The sequence below is a fragment of the Trichomonas vaginalis genome, chromosome VI (genome assembly GCF_026262505.1).
Source record: "Trichomonas vaginalis G3 chromosome VI, whole genome shotgun sequence".
Taxonomy (NCBI): Eukaryota; Parabasalia; order Trichomonadida; family Trichomonadidae; genus Trichomonas; species Trichomonas vaginalis.
Genome location: NC_067208.1, coordinates 17,548,169 through 17,567,602, shown reverse-complemented (window position 1 = coordinate 17,567,602; position 19,434 = coordinate 17,548,169). Strand labels below are relative to the sequence as shown.

At 30.7% G+C, this 19,434-nt stretch overlaps 7 protein-coding genes and 2 pseudogenes across 9 annotated transcripts, besides 3 other annotated features; 4 read left to right on the top strand and 5 right to left on the bottom strand.

Moving 5' to 3' along the window:
- Positions 1-103: 103 nt before the first annotated feature.
- TVAGG3_0883420 (Family A G protein-coupled receptor-like family) lies at positions 104-4,586 on the top strand (the record flags this gene model as incomplete). Its single annotated transcript, XM_001316616.1, has 1 exon — positions 119-4,579. The coding sequence occupies one exon, from the start codon at positions 119-121 to the stop codon at positions 4,577-4,579; it is 4,461 nt and encodes a 1,486-aa protein (XP_001316651.1).
- A 47-nt stretch (positions 4,587-4,633) lies between these two features.
- Positions 4,634-4,810, bottom strand: TVAGG3_0883410 (Ankyrin repeat family; the record flags this gene model as incomplete). Its single annotated transcript, XM_001316617.1, has 1 exon — positions 4,634-4,810. One exon carries the CDS (start codon positions 4,808-4,810, stop codon positions 4,634-4,636), a length of 177 nt encoding a protein of 58 aa, XP_001316652.1.
- A 691-nt stretch (positions 4,811-5,501) lies between these two features.
- Positions 5,502-5,950: a mobile genetic element.
- Positions 5,951-7,491: 1,541 nt separating this feature from the next.
- Positions 7,492-7,678: a mobile genetic element.
- A 1,746-nt stretch (positions 7,679-9,424) lies between these two features.
- Positions 9,425-10,183, top strand: TVAGG3_0883380 (uncharacterized protein; the record flags this gene model as incomplete). Its single annotated transcript, XM_051250513.1, has 1 exon — positions 9,425-10,183. The coding sequence occupies one exon, from the start codon at positions 9,425-9,427 to the stop codon at positions 10,181-10,183; it is 759 nt and encodes a 252-aa protein (XP_051085988.1).
- Positions 10,184-11,166: 983 nt separating this feature from the next.
- Positions 11,167-19,434: part of a mobile genetic element that runs on past the window's edge.
- TVAGG3_0883370 (uncharacterized protein) lies at positions 11,925-12,221 on the top strand (the record flags this gene model as incomplete). Its single annotated transcript, XM_051250512.1, has 1 exon — positions 11,925-12,221. One exon carries the CDS (start codon positions 11,925-11,927, stop codon positions 12,219-12,221), a length of 297 nt encoding a protein of 98 aa, XP_051085987.1.
- TVAGG3_0883360 (uncharacterized protein) lies at positions 12,903-15,215 on the top strand (the record flags this gene model as incomplete). The annotated part of the gene is made up of 1 exon (XM_051250511.1): positions 12,903-15,215. The coding sequence occupies one exon, from the start codon at positions 12,903-12,905 to the stop codon at positions 15,213-15,215; it is 2,313 nt and encodes a 770-aa protein (XP_051085986.1).
- TVAGG3_0883350 (phage tail repeat-like family) lies at positions 15,820-16,218 on the bottom strand (the record flags this gene model as incomplete). The annotated part of the gene is made up of 1 exon (XM_051250510.1): positions 15,820-16,218. One exon carries the CDS (start codon positions 16,216-16,218, stop codon positions 15,820-15,822), a length of 399 nt encoding a protein of 132 aa, XP_051085985.1.
- Positions 16,418-16,884, bottom strand: TVAGG3_0883340 (uncharacterized protein; the record flags this gene model as incomplete). Its single annotated transcript, XM_051250509.1, has 1 exon — positions 16,418-16,884. A coding segment is annotated over one exon (467 nt), but the record flags the coding sequence as incomplete, so codon positions are not given.
- TVAGG3_0883330 lies at positions 18,063-18,777 on the bottom strand (annotated as a pseudogene). The gene has a single exon. A coding segment is annotated over exon 1 (715 nt).
- TVAGG3_0883320 lies at positions 18,811-19,328 on the bottom strand (annotated as a pseudogene). Its single transcript has one exon. A coding segment is annotated over exon 1 (518 nt).

Below are 19,434 nucleotides of genomic sequence, written 5' to 3'. Positions count from 1 at the left end.
TGTTGATTTTACATGAAATTTATAGGGGGTAGTACCTTATCAATATTTTTGAAAGTATAATTACCCCTGTTTATTTTTCACCGTAATTTTTTTTATTGTAATACTTTTTTTTCTTTAAATGTCTCGAGCGCTTTCTGATTTAATAGGCCCAATCGGTAAACAACAAAGACAGCAGAAGCTATTTAATCTCCTTAACGCCATTGAAGACAAAGTAGTTCGAATAAGATTAATTTTCATCATCGGACTTATCTTTTTTGGCATACAAATAGTTGCTCAGTTCTTATTTTGTTCATCGAAGCTCGAATGGAAATCGGAAACCACAAAAAATTCACTTTTAACTCTTTTACAATGCATATTTTCATTTTGGACAGGAGTTAAAGAAATCCAAGATTTAGATTATCTTTCCTACTCGTTGGTATGCATATGTCTTGTCTATTATGGTATACTTTCAATCATAATTTATTTCTTTTACATTGGCAATCATCAAAACAAGATCTCCTTTATACCATTCGCTTTAGCTGTTGTAGGTTTACATGTTATCATCATTCCGGCAAGCTATGCTGCAATTGCTTACATTTTTTCCGGTTCTTTTACTGATCATTATTTACAGTTTTTACTTTGCATTATTACATTAGCTTTAACTATTTTTTCAACATACATCGAATACTTCATACAATACGGCCTTCCTAAGAAAGATTTGATTTTTAATCATAAACGTATCATTGTCAACTACATAATATCAATTTTTCAGTTCTTCGTGCCGAGTTTCAACTTCTACATCAAAAGTTCCCTAACAGTTGGCCTAATAAACGGCATTTCTCTGGCAATTTTGGTAATTTATCTGTTTTTTCAAATCAAAAACGCAAGTTCAAATCTTCACATCTTATATTCACTCGCTACTATCGTCGGCTGTCTAATTAATATCATTACAATCTTCGTAAAACTCGATGGAGAATCATATATCACGTTTTACTTGATAATGCTTAATATTAGCTTCGTAATCGTATCGGTAATTGTATACTTTACATCGGAATACATATTAATTCCTGTTAGAGAAGCAATTCAGATGCATTCTTACCAAAATCTTGACAAATACGGTACAACAAACCTCGAAAACATCATTACAAGGGCAGCAGCGAAGATGGATTTCCCGAACGAGCTGTTAGATTACTTAGAATCAAGAAATTCCGGTAGTATTATAATTAATGAAATTTTATTTTTAGTTTCTCAAGAAATAAGCAACGAAGAACGCATGAAAAAGGCATTAGATACAATAACAGAACTCAAACCTAATAATACTATCTACCAAGTCCGTTTAATTTACTATGAAAATATTGTCAGGCCAACTTTCGTCACAATTCGTGCTCAAGCTATTCTCAATGACTATTCCAACACTCTCGGCATGTTTTGGAACGAAATCGTTAACGATAACGTTGAACATTTGGTTTCATTGTCAAATGATGTGGCAAATAACTACTTAAACCTCACAAATATATTCAGTCAGTACGGGAAATCAGGAAATCTCGGCCAAATATACTCAACTTTCTGTGAAATAACGCATTACAACACAGAAACTGAAAATAATAACCTAACTTATGCGTTAGTATCGAGATCTGGCAACAGAAACGAAGATTCCAACATACACTCGCACTGTACTCAGTATATTTTAGTGTATATCGGAATAATTTTATATACTTTTAATTTGGCAATGAATGGATGGGCCAAGAGTGAGGTCAAAAGCATCTGGAACGCATCAATAGATGCTTACAATATCTTACAGTCCATTTCCGCCGGTTCTTTCATAACAACTTTGATTAAATTGAACAATTCCATAAATGTATCGATGATTTCAAGTGACGTGTACGATACATCCCTGTTCCCAACAAGACTGACCAATCTAACAGCTGATTTGCAGTCAATGACAAATTCCATTACAAATTACACGTCAAAAATCAAAGAATACGTTATAGATAGGAAATTTGACGGTTTAATTGAAAGTTGGCTTGTTCATCCTTTCAATGTGACTCGAATTCCATCAACTGTTGAGTCATCAATCAGATTTCTCGCTTCCAGCTTCCAAAACATTGTGGAAGGCGGGGATCCTGGTTATGATGGGATATACGTCAAAGGTACAACAGATTTGGTCATTTTTTCTGCAATTTTGGATGATACAATCACATCTTTATGCAATTACGCTCTAAAACTCATCAGGTTGGTCACATTGATCTGCAGAATACAGATGGCAGTGTTTCTCATACTCGGACCTATTCTTTTGTGGTTTTTCTCTCATAATTTGACGAAATCAATTAATTCAAGCTTCCAATCTTTGTTTAAGCTCTCAAAAACAGATCTGATCCAGAAAACACGTGAATTAATATCATGGGTGAAGGACAGCAGCAATTCTGGCCAACAGGAAGATAATAATGTAAGATATAACAGAGAATTAATCATTTCTAAGACACATACGAACTCTCTGACCAATAGGACAATAGAGAGAACATTAGTATTGAAACGCACAGCTGTATTTTTGATTTTTGTTGCAATAACTTGGGGAATGAACGAATTAGTTTGGGTTTCTCTTAAAGAAAACGCAACAGATATCGGAATATCATCGTATGCTTATCTATTGTCACAACAGATGCTAAAGATTGGTCAATTATTCTTGTTGTCTTCGAATGATGAAGTATATAACTCTGATTCATCAACAAATTCACTAAGAATGCTCAGAAGCACATTAAACACATTACAGGCATTTTCCAAATTGTCGACATCGAAGAAAATCACTAAAGAAACACTAGAAAAGATAAAAGAACTTAACTCGATGTTTACAATTTCTCCCAATTTGAGGGGAAGTTCACTGTCAGACGATAGACTTCCTCTTTCGGACGAACGCCAAGAAAATGAACCAAAACAGTGCAAAGCCAAAATAAACTATATTGAAAATGCTTTGGACGAAGAAGAAAATCAAAGAAGAAGAATCTTGGAAGATTCGACCGTAAACGAGACAGCAACAACAGAAATGAGAGCCAAACACACAGAAAACTTATTCACCATGATAGATTTCGCGAGACAAATGGTTGCGAGCGGAATGCAGAAATTTTCCAAGAATTCACCAAAAGTTGTTGACATTTCACTTTATATTACCACAGAAGTCAATGCTCCAACCGACAGAAGAGCTCTGTTCACTTCAATTGACATTATTTCCCTTAATATCTTTGATATCAAATCCGAACGTTACAAAACGGACAATTTCGACCAAATTCTTTCCCAAATCATCACCACATCCACCATGTACACCAATTTCTGTGCTGTTTCCCTGTCAACTCGCTTAGACAAATCAAATCACCAAATTCAATTTTATTCCACTCTTTCCGCCATCATCTCCATTGGCCTCATCGCCTTCATACTCTCCATCAGCACTTCCAGCGGCACATACTGGCTTTCCTTCAACACAATCTCGAAATCCATAATTTCGACCATGCCAAAATTTGACACAAATAAAGGTCAAATTTCTACAAATTTGACATTGAGTACTCGCGAGGAAGAGATGAAGAAATCATCAGCTGTCGTGATAGATCTACTCAACAGTGAAGAATTAAGAGATGATCTATTAGAAAACCACATTTTGTTGAATTCCCAAAATGTAATTATCAGATCTTCTATGGTAATTGAAGAATTCCTTTCCGCTCCACCATTAGAAGGCATGAAGTTCGATGACGCCATCAAATCCATTGCAAATATCATCCCAAATGATGGAACAGACGAAAACGACGTCGACAAAATTTTGTTTCATCCAAAAGACGAAAAAAAGAAAGATGTCGTCATGGAAGCTCTCAAGTACAAGTTGGATGGTATAGAACTAGACTGCGGAAGAGTGAATTACGTGTGTGTCATCAGAGATAAGACAAGGGAATACGAAAGTACAAGATTATGGAGAAATGAACTCAACCAATTAAAATTGTTAGGTTTACAATTTATTCCACCTGAAGTTTACGAAGCATTAGCCGGGGAAGAATCATTCAGTTCTATACAGGTGAACAATGCTTTTGTTGCTACTTTTTATATCAATAAACTTGACAGTATTGATATAATTGAAGAAGTCAAAACAATTGTTATAAAAGAGTGCAAAGAATATCAACATCTTTGGCCAGTCGCGAGATCAACAATGGCGATAAAGATTTATTCGGCACTTTTGGATCAGAACATTTCGCATTTCAGGGCATTGATTACTTTGTTGTGCGCTTCTCTTAAGATATCAAAGAGAATCACTGAATTGGGTTGCGAACCTCATTGCGTTGTTTCGAAAGTTAAAGCAACACATGCTAGTTTCGGATTGGATTTTTCCCCTGTTTTCGATATGAGAGATGACAATCCATATGATTTGATTCTAGCAATGGGATCTCCTGCTCACAAGATATCTATTTCGAGAGATCCCTACGAAATATTGTATAACACAGGAATTCCAATCGAATTCTCTTTCTACTTCAGAACTGAAGGTTTCCATAAGATTTCTTATGATACAATTCAGGAAATTGAGACAATTATTGAGCGTGAACAAGCTCAACTAGCTATTGTTTAATTTATTTATTTATTTTTATTTTTTTTTTGTTTCTTATATAAAGTAAAATTCGAATTATATAAAATATCTTAAGATATATATATTATATAAATGAAGAGCAGTTACTCCATTTTCATCCTTTTCACTGATATTTGCATCGTGAGAGATAAGAAGTTCAGCTGTTTCTTTACTATCATTCATTGCCGCAAAATGAAGATATTTCGTTGAATAAATCAACTCGGCTTTGATCATTTTGTAAATTCAGTTTAATTCTTCTTCATTTTCTGTTTTCAGTTGATATAGCTCAATATATGAATCGATTTGATGCTTATAAATACTTTGTAATTCATAGTATTTATTTGAATGCCTTGATCAGACATATTAAAATTTATATTCCCATTTTTGCCAATATAAAACCATAACCGGGTTCATTTGAAGAGAATTCTGTGTTGTTTCCTCTTTTTTCATAAGTTTTTTCAATACCTATCATAGTAGTATATGTTGAAGGGTTGTGTGACTTTTTTTGTAAACGTAAGAATTCATATAATATCGAGCGATTTTGTATCATTTTTTTTAACATATGAAGTAAAAAATGTATGATTCTTACGGTTTTTATTCTTACGTTTTTGAATAAATCAAGATTTAAAAAATTTTCAAAATTGTAAGACATTTACACTCAGCCCATACATAATGAAATAAAAAATAAAATATATTTATTTATAAATCATTAAAAAATTAACATTAATTTTAAAATAATTTATTTCATCTTTTATAAAAGAAGCTATATATAGATGATGTCAGATATTCCGCGATTAATTAAACATTGTTTAAATCCTGAATGGAATCAATGGAGTCATAATCAAAGACCTCATAAACGAGTAAAAGATTCACTACCATAATGAAATAAAAAATAAAAAAATAAACTTTAAAAAATTATGTCTTACATTTTAAAAGAATTTATTTTTAATTCGTATAAAATGAGTGTCAAGACTAACGACGTTAAAAAATTAGGATTCACAAACGAGGAAATAAAGGATATATTAGATGAGATGTGTTATGAAGTTAGTAAATATTATTTAAGAAATTGTCAAAAATTTGCCGAGTTATTAAATGATTTAGATTATGATGGAAAAATGAATAAAGATGATGTTATAAATTTCTTATATCCCACATCTGAAGAAGAAAAACCTAAAGAACCTGATGTTTTCCCTGAATATTATGAAGAACGGATTAAAGATGATGAATATGATGAAATTGAAAGACTGAAAAAAATAAGAGATGAAATAGATGAAAAAATTAAGGAATTAAGAGAAGTTGAAAATGAAGTAGAGGGTTTAATGAATATCCCAGCTTCAGAATCAGCAGTTCAGAAATCTCATGAAGAAAGATATAAAAATTATGTCTCAGAATCAACACAAAATTTATTAGATGGTGAAATAGACGAAACACTTTCAGAAGAAGGTACTAAATTTATTCGTAAACATAAGTTACAATTTATTGATAATGAAGAATACCCCTGTATCCTACTTTCACCACCTTTAGATTCCAAAAAATTCAAAAAAGCACTAAAAAACGTGACATATGCAACTAATACGATTAAGAAAGAAGATCATGATATTTACACAAATTATTATTTAAATAAATGCACAGGTGTTGATAAAGTTTTTGATTTATTAGATAAAATATCAAAAGAAACCATTGGAACATATAAAATTTTGTGTGATTGTGGTTTCATTATTGAAGATACTAATAATGTTTCATATGAAAGAACAGCACCGAAGGAAGACGAAGTTGAAAGGTCTATACCATTCGTTATTAAGAATATAAAAGATATGAAAACTTATAAACATTATATTTATTCATTTATTTCAGAAAAAATGGAAGCAACCCATAAAACATCTTCTCATCATTTTATAGCTATTCATACATTCCTTTTCAAAGTTGTGAAATTAAATAAGACAGGAATTAGATTTAATGTATCAGGGTACACATTCTTGAGTAAATTAAAATGTATTCGTCACGTTGCAGATGATAAAAATTTATGTGTTCTTAATTCATTTTATGGGCTTTAAAAAATAAACTTTATTTTTATTTATTTTTTAATTTTTTATTCTTACATAAATGAACAAAAACGGAACAGCTAAAATGAATGATAATCAAATTAGAGCAGAAGGTAGAAGGTTATTTAAACGCTTCTATAACATTCCTGATGGTGCTAATCCTAAAACTCGTAGAAGCTATTTAAATGAAGCAATAGATTCATATGAAGGGTTTGACATTTCATCAGAAAGTGAGAGATTAGCGAGAATGTTAAATGTTAATATTGATTTCTATTATTGTGATCCTCAACCAGAAGACGTGGACATAAATAAGGTAGACTTTCCATTAGTGGAATCAATAATGATAGATCCAGAATTTGAAACAGTAAATATTTTATTAACACAGAGTCCATGTGGAAAACTTCACGCTGACAGAATAACAGACGTTGAAGCACTCACCGGCTATAAAGTTTATCCATATTGTAAAGAAGAAGTTTATTCTATCCGTGATGATCCAGAAAGGAAAAACCAAAGAAGATTTTTAAAGCATTGTGAGAAATGTAAAGAAAATAATGGAAGATTAATTCAAGACGTTCAGTTGCAAAAGGCACAGCAACCATATGCACCACATATTACGAAACAGAAGATATATCAGTGGTTATTAGCTCACAATTTGCAGGAATATTATCAACCGACAAGATATTATATTACTTTTGACTTCGAAACATTAGAGACTAAAGAAGAATTACAACTTTCTGAGTGTGCAACTTTGAACGCTTACTTAAAACCATTCATGGTATCATCAACGGTTAAATTAAATGATAAAACATATACGAGGAATTTTTGCTTAACTTCGAGTGATTCTTTTATTTCTGGTTGGATTGAGTTTTTATTTTCAACCTGTTCATTAGTTGCTAAATCAAATATTGAACAATATGAAGAATTAATGAAGTCGCAAACGGACTCTTTGAGTCCTGAAGGTCTTTCAGACCAAACGGCGGGGACTTTGTCTCATACATTAAATGAAAAACAGAAGGAAGCATTTAAAGAACTTCTAGATGAGGAATTCAATAAAGTGAATATCATAGGTTTTAATTCGGGAAAGTTTGATTTAAATTTAATTCTTCGTGATTTAAACACTGCAAAATGGAAAATAAAATCAATGCTGGGTTCATCTTCACAATTTAAGCAAATCATTGTAAAGAAAACAAACGTTCCATATGAATTGAGATTTATTGACATCAGAAATTATATAGCGGGTGGGACATTAGACCAATTCACTCAAGATTTCGGAAACAATAAATCACGTGTTAAATCCTTTTTCCCTTATCAATTTATCACATGGGAAAATTACGAAGAAGAATTATATAAAGAGGAACCATTCACTCAAGATTCATTTTATTCAGCATTAACCCAAGAAACTATATCAGATAGTGATTATCAAATATATCTCAATGATGCTAAAAACTTTAAGAATAGATTAGAATATTTTATTCATTATTGCAATAAAGATGTTGAAATTATGATTGACCCAATTGATAAAATTATTGAAGAAACATTTGTTTATAAAATTGACATGCTTCATAATCTTTCTTTATCATCGAATGCTTCAATGATTCGTTACGCTTTAGCATATAAAGACTTTAATCCTAATGAAAAATATCCTGAGGAAGAGATAGAATCAAGTTTTGAATTAACGAAAAAGTATTGGAAATATAAAATTGAATCATATAAGAAACAAGATGAAAAAGCAGAAAGGGATACTAAAAATAATGTTTCAATGGATGATTTTCAATACTATCACGATTTAATCCTTTCATCTAAATGCAAAATGTGTGGTAAAGCGTTTACATATGCTAATAAACTAACATTGGATAGAATCGATAATGAAAAACCACATACTAAAGAAAATTGTCAGTTAATGTGTTGTTATTGCAATGTCGTGAAATCAAATAAAGATGAAGATGTTCAACGTTTAAGAATCAATTTAAGAAATTACGCATTAAAAAATAATTTACCAATGACTTTAGATTCAGTTGAAGCTTATCACATTCTCCGTAATGGAATTACTGGTGGTCTATCAAATGTTCAACATCGTGTTAATCTTAAAGGAATCACGCACATTAATAAACTTTCATATAATCCAGAAACTAAAACTGTATCAAATGAGGACACCACCAACATCATGACTCATTTCGTTGGTGTTGATTTTAATTCATTATATCCTTCATCATTTTCATCTAATCCTCATGATTTCATTCAATATACTGACCATAAAATGTGTATGCCGGGAAGATTGAATGGTGTTATCATTTGTGATACAGCAACAAAGAAAGCAAAAGCACTGGGAATAATTAAGAAGAAAAATACTTTATTCGTGGCTGAAGTAAAGGGTCACATTGATGAAAAATACATTAATGATTACATAAACTTTTTACCGATAATAAGAAACTTAGATATTATCACAGATGAAAAAACAATTGGCGGTTTTATGTATAATTACATGAAATCAAACAATCTACCGGTTGACCAGAAACAGAGGAAATTAACTCAATTAGCATCAACACACAACCAATATCAACCATTTTCTTCTTATTATCTTTGGTATCTAATAGACAGATTTCATTTTATCATCGATGATATTCAATCAATTTTAACATTTACTAAAAACACCTGTTTTAATGAATTTGCGAACAAATTTATGAACGAAAGATAAAAGGCTGAATTAGAAGGAAATAAAGGAAAAAGTTTATTTTGCAAGATTTCACTTAATGGATCATATGGTTACGATGCAATGAATACACAAAATTACGCAAAGACTAAAATAATGAATGCACAGAAGGCACGCGTTGCATGTATGTCAAATAAGTTTAAAAACATAAGAGAAATAGGAGAGGATACATATCAAGTGATGCTCAAAGATAGATTTTATAGATGTGATACATGTTTACAAGAGGCATTCTTCACTTTAGATAATGCTAAATACTGGTATTTGGTTTTCATTTATGATTTTATGTATAAATGCTTGAATGTTAATCGTTTTCATTTCATTGAAAGTGATACTGATTCATCTTATTGGGCAATCGCTGGCGATCCATGTCTTCCTAACACTCAAGCATTTCAAGCAATTGTTACAGATAAACAATTTTATGATAAAAACATTTTCAAATTCGCACCTTTTGATTTCTTCTGTTTTGATGAGAAATTTAAACCTAAATTAAAGAATAAAGCTGAAGAAAAAGCACATGAGAAGAAGTTATTGGGTTTAGCAATTGAGAAACAAGGTGATAACATGGTTGCTTTATGTCCTAAGTGTTATACATCATTCAACGGTTCAATCGATGGAAGTGATTTTAAAAAGATTGCACAAAAAATGAAGGGTGTTAGTTTAAGACAAAATAAGCAATTAACACCTAAAAAATATTTGGATATAATAAATGATAAAGTGATATTTGATGGTCAGAATATTAATTTACAACTTAAAAACGGGTCAATGACTCGCTTAACAATCGGTAAGACTGCATTAACAGGAGCACACACTAAGGCTGTATGTTGTGAAAATGGATGTTGTATGCCATTTATTTAATACAATTTAAAATTTTATTTTTAATGAAATGCCACAGAAGAGACAAAAGGAACCGTTAATGATGGGATTCAATATGTAAATGATGGTTTTGATACTATGATTCAAAGAGGCGGGCACCCTTAAAACATTTATTTTATTTTTATATAAATGAATAACACAGATTTAAAAATTTTAATTGATGATTTAGTACTTAATCAAAATTTTCTTAGTTATTATGAATTAAAATCATATCTCCAAAAACATAATAATAATATAACGGGTGATGATATGGAATATTATTATCCATATTATAAAAATGAAATTTTGAAATATCATGATAGAATAATTTCTGAAATTAAAGACAAAATTAAAAATAATGAATATACAAAGGGAAAAACTAAATCACAACTTAAACAGTTGAAAGATTTCAAAAATAAAGTATTAACAGAAGAAGATATTGATGAATTATATAATTTATATAATCCTGAGCCGCAAAAGCCAAAGCCGAGGTCTAAAGTAGCAAATGTTCAACAGCCAAATGTTCAACAGCTAAAGGAACAAAACGCCCTAACCCTTCAGACCATAAATGATGCACAAGCTTTAATTTATGATTCATTAGTTAAACCATATTCAGCCCGACTTTTAAATGAAGATCAACTTTTGGAATTCATCCTTCAACATAAACTCGAAGCGGGAAAGTATATCAAACCTTTATATACAGCATATTTAAAACAAATGAATAGAATACATCCAGAATTAATGAAGGGGGGAATGAATTCCAAAACTTCATCATCCAAAATCAAAGCAGATAAAATTAAACCACCTGCAACACCAAAACCTCCAACGACAGTACCGCCTCCTCCTTCAGTTAATCCTTCATCATTCACTTTATTATATCCATTTCAAACATTAAAGAAGCAAAAAGATTTTAAAAAGGATTTCAAGATATTAAATAAACCAATTGACCCGACAAAATTCAACCGTTAAAGAAAAAATTTAGTCGCCCTTCATTTGCACCATATCCATATTCATACGAAATCGATCATCTGGAAATATTCAAAAGGAAACGTTACTTATTTATTTGCCATTAACATTAACACTAGATATTTATATTGCATTCCGGTGAAAGGGAAAACAGAACAGGAAACAAGAAGAGCTATACAATACTTACTAGATCATGAAAGAGTAGATAATATAAGGGGTGATGTGATAAAGGATTTCAGGCAACTATGACTCATATATTCCCACAAATTAATTTTTTCTTTTCCATCCTCTCCATATACGTTTCATAATAAAATAGTTGATGCGGTAATGAGAAACTCTTAGAGATGCGTTAGGGTTAACGGTCAGATATACTGGGATGGAAATCATGACTCCATCATACAACAGTTAGTATATTATTACAATAATACATGGCATAGAACTATAAACATGAAACCAGTGGAAATGAAAAATGATATTTCAAAAGAATGGGAATATATTAGAAAGCAAATGGAAAGGTTAAATGATGTTAAACGTGAACAAATTAATTCGGGGCTCATGAATTTTAAACAAGGGGATAAAGTTTTGATTCATCTCGATTATGGAAAAACTGATAAATCAATGACAAAAAGAAGACGAAGATTTGACACAATAGCTGAATTTGTTAGATATATTAACGGCAATGCATTAGTTGAAGTTGACAATAAATTAATAGAAATTCCGATTTATTTTATTACTCCATTATATTTAAATAATATTTAATTTTTTTATTTCGTAAGAAATGGGTGACAACGAAGCATCCAAGAGTCCAGACGATGAATATAAAAAGAAACTAAACAGAATTAAATCAAAAATATGCTATTATAAAAAGAAGCCGCAATGCGGTGGGGTTGATGCCCATAAAACTAAAGTAATTGAAAACGATGAAGAGAGGAAAGAAATAATCGAAAAATTAGAAACTTACCGTTCAATCCTTAAACTGGGTGAAGCAAAAATAAAAGAATTTAATAGAATAAATAAATTGATTGGAAGAGATGAATTTAATAAAGATGAATTTTTAAACTCAATCCAAATTTAATTTTTATTCCTCTTCGACAACGTCTCTCTTTCCATCATTACTGCATAACCACATTTTCTCAGTTTTAGTGGTTTGTTATTTTTAGCAAGTTCTCGCATCATTTTTATCGTTTCCTCCCTTGTTATGATTCGTGGTAAATTTTGAGCTTGTGGGGTATCCATTTATGATAAAAATAAAAATTTGTTATCAGTTATTTTATCGTTAATGGTTTCAGGTTATTCAATAATTAATTATTTTTGAAGAACTGAAGGTGTAACTATGTCACCATGTGTCACTCGGTTATTTAACTTCTCTGAAAAAAATGAGGACAAATGACATTTTGACAACAACACAGGAGGAAGGCATTTATGAATTATTTTTGAAGAACTGAAGGTGTCACTATGTCACCATGTGTCACTCGGTTAATTAACTTCTCTGAAAAAATGAGACAACATGACATTTTGACAACAGTCCTGGAAATATGATGTTTACGTTAATGTTTACGTTAATGGTTTCAGGTTATTCATAATTAATTATTTTTGAAGAACTGAAGGTGCACTATGTCACCATGTGTCACTCGGTTAATTAACTTCTCTGAAAAAATGAGACAACATGACATTTTGACAACAGTCCTGGAAATATGATGTAGTCCAAAAATAAAGTTAGTTTTAAAATTATTTTTATTTTTTTATTCCTATATAAATGACAGCAACAAACAACAACAGCAACTTTATCATTTCTGATGAAAAAGTTATTGATTCATTAGCTGAGGAATTAGTTGTGGCAGAAACTAAAACCCTCAACGAAAGAATTGATGAAAACAAGATTGATTTACATAACTACCTCAAACATGATGGAGGAAGAGGAAGGAAAACTGGTACAGCTTTATTAGTAAATAAAATTTCAAATTTAACTATTATAGATGTTGATATCAATAAATCGTACAATGATGAACTTAAAGAAACAGTTAGAAAAGACATTCTATCAAAACTTTCGGATAAAGATGTTATCGTTAAAACCGCTTCAGGAGGTCTTCACATTTATTGCAACACTAATTTCTTCTATTCAACCTCGAACAGAATGATTAAATGTTATTCTTGCAATGATTATGATATTGATATAATGACTTCTATTGATGATTCAAAGCGTTCATTAGTAGTTATGGCTGATTCAAGAGTTCGCAAGAATGCAACAGAACCAATCAATACATACTCATTCATTCGTGGAAGTTATGATTCAACATTAACCAGAACAGTGAATGATATATTAAATGATTTGAATATTAAGGTAAGAGTTGAACAGAAGAATGAAGAAATAAAGACTATCATGAATGAAAACAAAGATGTAAACATTGACGATAAACTTGCCCAGAGCATAGTCGATGGCATCAGTGATTTTGAAGTACATAATGACGGTGGAAACATGAATTTAGAAAAAGAAGTTACATTATTCACACTGTTTCAAGCAATTAATTCGTTACCTAATCATTTAATTAATGAAGCATACAATAACGTTTATAACTTCTGCAGTTTAACAGAAAATGCAAAAAGTAATTTTGAAAAAGCACGTAGTAGATATGCACATTTAATGACTTCGCCATTTGTTTTAGTGAAGATTCTAAAACTTTATCAAAAGGAATATTATGATGAATATGTTTTACCTTTATTACGTAAGCCAAAAATAACATTTGATATCAAACTTGATGACTCGTTTTTGATAACAGATATTAGACGCAAGGCTGAAAATCATCAGTATAAAAACAATTCTGAAGTAATTGAGGATTTATCACGTGTAATCCGTTTTGTAGATTGTGGAAACAAATACTTCATTCAGAAAGATTACAACATACACGACAAAATGAATCAAATATCATTCGTTCTTCAATCAAACATGAAAGAGTCACTTAAAATGATTAAATTATTTAAAGAAGAAGGTAAAACAATAACAGCATGGGAAGTACTATTAAATCAATTATCCTCATTAACCGTTAAGGGTGTTTGCTTTAAATCTGATTCTCCAGATGTTTTCTCAACGTTTCAAGGTTATAAATACAACGTTCTCGAAAAACCAGATTACTCAAAAATTGAGATGTTTATGAATTTCATTAAAGAAGCCATTTGTGATAATAACGATGAAGTGTATAAATACCTTCTCGGCTGGATTGCATCAATGATTCAACATCCCGGAATCAAGAATGAAACAGCAATTATTTTGAAAGGACTTCAGGGAACAGGTAAAAACAGATTTACAGACATTATTTCTGAACTTCTCGCTGGTTATTCATGTAAAAACATTACCGAAATAAGTGAGCTAACGGGTAATTTCAATTCAGTAGTTGAGAATAAAATGTTTCTTGTACTTAATGAACTCAAGAATGTAGGTGAAGATAGACTCGCAAACTTCAACGCTTTGAAATCAATTATTACGGATAATGAGATTAGAATTAATGAAAAGAATCAACCCAGAAGAACTGCTCAGAATGTTGCAAACTTCATTTTCGTAACTAATAACGTCTACCCTGTCAAAATTGAAGTTGGAGACAGAATATACGTAGTTTTAAGAGTTAATGGTAAATTCAAGGGTCAATTTGATTACTTCAAGAATTTGATGAATTCATGCACAAAGGAATTTTATGATAACCTTTTAACATATTTTATCAATTACGACCTTTCATCATTTAATGTACGAATCATACCGATGACTGAAGCCAAACAAGATTTAATTGAATTATCAACAAATCCTTTAGATGTATGGATAAATACACATTATGATGAATTGTGTGCAGGTATGACGTGTGAAAATGCTCTATTCTGCAAACCATCAGACATGAAAGACAAGAATTTCCAAATGAGCATTAAGGATAAATGTGATAAGAAACAGAGAAGAATAGATGGTAAACAAACATGGTGTTATGTTTTGAAAGAAGAAATGAAAGGATTATATAAACAGGTTGAACCAAACGATAATGATGATTCATTTACTGATGATGAAATACCTGTAAATGAGGCAGTATAAAGTATGATTGGAATTTATTTTTGCCTTCCTCATTAATCCTCCTGTGTTGTCAAAATGTCATGTTGTCTCATTTTTTCAGAGAAGTTAATTAACCGAGTGACACATGGTGACGTAGTGACACCTTCAGTTCTTCAAAAATGCTTCATAAGTGCCTTCCTCATTAATCCTCCTGTGTTGTCAAAATGTCATGTTGTCTCATTTTTTCAGAGAAGTTAATTAACCGAGTGACACATGGTGACGTAGTGACACCTTCAGTTCTTCAAAAATGCTTCATAAGTGCCTTCCTCATTAATCCTCCTGTGTTGTTGTCAAAATGTCATGAGGTTAGAAATGAGGTTAGAAATGAGGTTAGATCTAACCATCTACCCTAAAAATTATTTTTGGTGAATTCAATAAAAATAATGAGTTCATTTACTCACAATATTTTTGTACAAAACAACCCCAAGCTTTTAACTTCTTTTCTGCCGCTTCTAATGCTATCTTTGTTGCATTAATGTAACCATCCTTGTCTCTACGTAAGACTTCATTACCTAATTAATTACAGACATAAAATATATTTGGTCATTCGGTAAGCCTTGACCCAAAAGTCTGGGCTCAAGCACATTCAATGAACGCGGTACCATGCGAATACAGTCACAAATGGTGGCATGTAATCTTTACCCGAGCCTGTTGGATTTGTTGTGAAAGTGTGTGAATGATTACCTGTGGTTCCACAGAAAATACCTGTGCTTGAATCTACTGGGTCAGTTGTGATATCATATCTATTCATTCCCCATCTATCCGAACCCGCTGCAAGATTTGTATAACCTCTTTTTGTTATTGAATGTGAATGATTACCTGTTGTGTTTGTAGTTCCTGTATGAGTGTGCGGTGGAAGGTTTGCTTCTTTAATTTTCTTCGAACCTCCTGTTTGCTTTGAATATCTAGCACAGTATAAGAATTTATCTACAATCTGCTTCCACATACCAAAACCTAAAACTTCTGATGGATTTGTTGAGTTCATTGATGTATAAATAGAACCAACAGGATATAATGTTTGAAGTATTTCATTTTTCATGCTTGTAATCACATCATTTACTTCCGACTTCTTTGCATAATTTTCATCAACATATGTTTTATCTGCTTTAAGATCTAAACATCCTGAAACCCATTCTGTATCGGCTTTAACTTTAAAAGTCTCAAATGTCCATTCATGATACCATTCAACCTTTTCTTTAATTTCATTATCTTTTTCATCAACATAAACCAAATTTGCCTTCTTATTTAACTCACTATCCACATATTCCTTATCCACCTTCTTCATTATGTCATTTAGGAAACCTTCTATGAATTCCTCATTTAAATTAAATCTTCCAATCTTCAAAACTTTAGGAAATGCATTTAATGCGTAATATCTCTGTTCTTCTGGTGGAATTGATGTTATATCATCCGTTATATCTTTAATTTTAGAATTCATAAATAAAATTTCTTTTATATTTGATATCACTGCACCACCTTTGCAAACGAATTCGAAATGGTCATTTTTCAATACTATCTCCAAATCTCCATATTTCAACCTTTGCGTTTGTTCTGCCGTCTTTGAATTATATGCATATGTGGCGTATGTAATGGTCTGAAGGACCTGGGTGTTTTGTGCCTTAAGTTGTTGTGGTTGCTGTGGTTTAATCATTTATTATGATTTAAAAATAAATATTTAATCTGTTATCTCATCGGCTATTTTCTCTATTTGAAATTGCCATAATATTTCATTCATAAATTCTAAATCACAATCAAATAGGTCAGTTATTCTAAATTTAATATTTGATAAATCTTTTGAATGAAGAATAAATGAATTCCCAGATAATTGAAACGGATATGATAAAGAAAATGTGTTTAAGTTGATGGATAAAATGTTTTGTATTGATGGGTAAGAGTTAGGGTCTAATGTTTGATGTGAAAATCTCATTGGGGTATTAACTTTATCACATTTGATTAAAATGAAATTGGAACCAGTGTCAGAATACAAAACATCCCCAACATCTTTTTCAAAATTTAATATCCCCAACAATGAACGAAGATGAGGAGTACAAAATTTAATTTTCAGCGGGAATTTAATAAGGTTATTTATTTCATCAAGTTCAAAAAGTTTATCGGGTTTTGATTTAAAATTTTCTTCATACCATACGATAAATGATTCATTTAAATAACTTAAAATCATGTTAATATCCCATTTCGCTATCACATTATTTATATACATATCATACGTTTTTTCATGGTCATCTTTAATAAATGATATATAATCTGAAGGGTCTAAAAGAATGGGATTAAATTTACCACTCACAGGAACGAGAGTAACATTATAAATTCCGCTAACTGTTAAATTTAATTCACAGTTATTATTCGAAATAATATTGATAATTGACATTTTTATTACGATTAAAAATATGGTAAAGCGTTATTTTCCAGTGATAAATAAAACTAGAATAAGATTACCTCAAGAATTCATAAATTCAACGAATAAGAAATTCATTCATGTTATAAATTTTAGTGTTTTCAGAAAATATGAGTCAATGTCATATTCATCAACAGGTTATATTTCACTTCATTCAAATTTAGTTCAATCAAACCCATATAATGACCATTTCATAAGATTTTCAGATGGTATTAAAAATGTAATTGATAGATTAAAATATGAACAGATTGACAATATCGAATTTTTGGAATTTTGGTTTAAATATCCCGATGGAAAAAAGATTGAAGTTAAAGATAAAGCTGATACTATAACAAAAACAATTACAATGACCGATCCGGATAGTGGGGAACAAAAAGAAATAAAACAAACGATAGAAACTGGTGAAAGGTCAATTATTATTGATTATGATTCAAAGGATTATTATTCGATAATGTTAATGCTTGAATATTAAATAGCCTTAACAAAGAATTTTTCAAGTGATATTTTATATTCATCAACTATTTTATTATAAATATCATTATATGTTAAATGAAGTTCAGTTGTTGTTCCGTTCTTTGATATCTTAATTGTGCTAATATCCTTTATAGGATTTATTTTTGCAACTATTCCGCAGCATGAAACCTCATCATCTATGAAAAATTGAATCTTAACGTCTGAATCTTGAACATCACAAAGAATGGCGATAATGTGAATTAATGATTCATAAGGTAAAATAATTAAACCGGATTGATCAATTAAATTTATTATTGAATCATAATTATTAATTATTATATCACGGTAAATTTTCATTAATTCAGAATTAATGTCTATTTTATATGGGTTCTCGATGTTTGATGAAAGAGGTGGGGGATATGTTGGATAAGTGGGAATTTCAACAGGTTCTTTACCGGGTTCAGATAAAATGATTGGGTCTCCATTCTCATGGTTTTCTTCATTCTTCGGTAAGTCACGAGTTAATAAATTTGGTTGAGTTGCTGACCTTGTTAATTCAGGGCTAACATTAACTTTAACATTTTGAATAATTCGTGATTTATCATCATTTACGTTATAACCAACCGTAATCTCTGCTTTTGCGTTAGTGTTCTTTTGACTAGTGAAACGTCTTCTCATTTATATTCGAATAAAAAAAATATATTTAAACTTTTATTTTGCTGGAACTTTTGAATCTATTATTCCCTGTATTTGTTCATGAAGTTGATTTTTAGCATTTTCATCGAAATTAATAGACCGAATATATTCATTAATTGCATTCTTATAATCATCTGATTTCTCAAATTTTCTTTTATCTGATTCCTTAACTAAATCATAAGTTAAACCTCGTTGCTGATATAATGGTTTCTTAATTAAATCTTTGAATGCTTGAGATAAAGCACCTGATGCAATTCTTGCTACTATAATTGGTTGGAATTGCTGTTTAAGTTCATCTTTAACATTTGCGAAAACTGGATCGAATAAAGCAACTTTAAAGAATTTCTTAGCTGAAATTTCAGGTCTAATATTTGCATATTGACCATCAAACTGGTTAGAATATCGTGGTAATCCATCCGGTCCCTCTTCAATAGCATTTAATTCTTCATTGAAATAAGAATATGGATTACGACGGTATGAATTAATTGGACCATTTTCACCTTCTCCAATGTATTGTTTAACAGCTTTTCCATTTTCATCAAATTGCATAGGATAACGTTCATTATATACTTTACGTTTAGGATAATCAGACATAGTTAATTTATAACCATTTATGACTTTAATATTACCTTGACCATC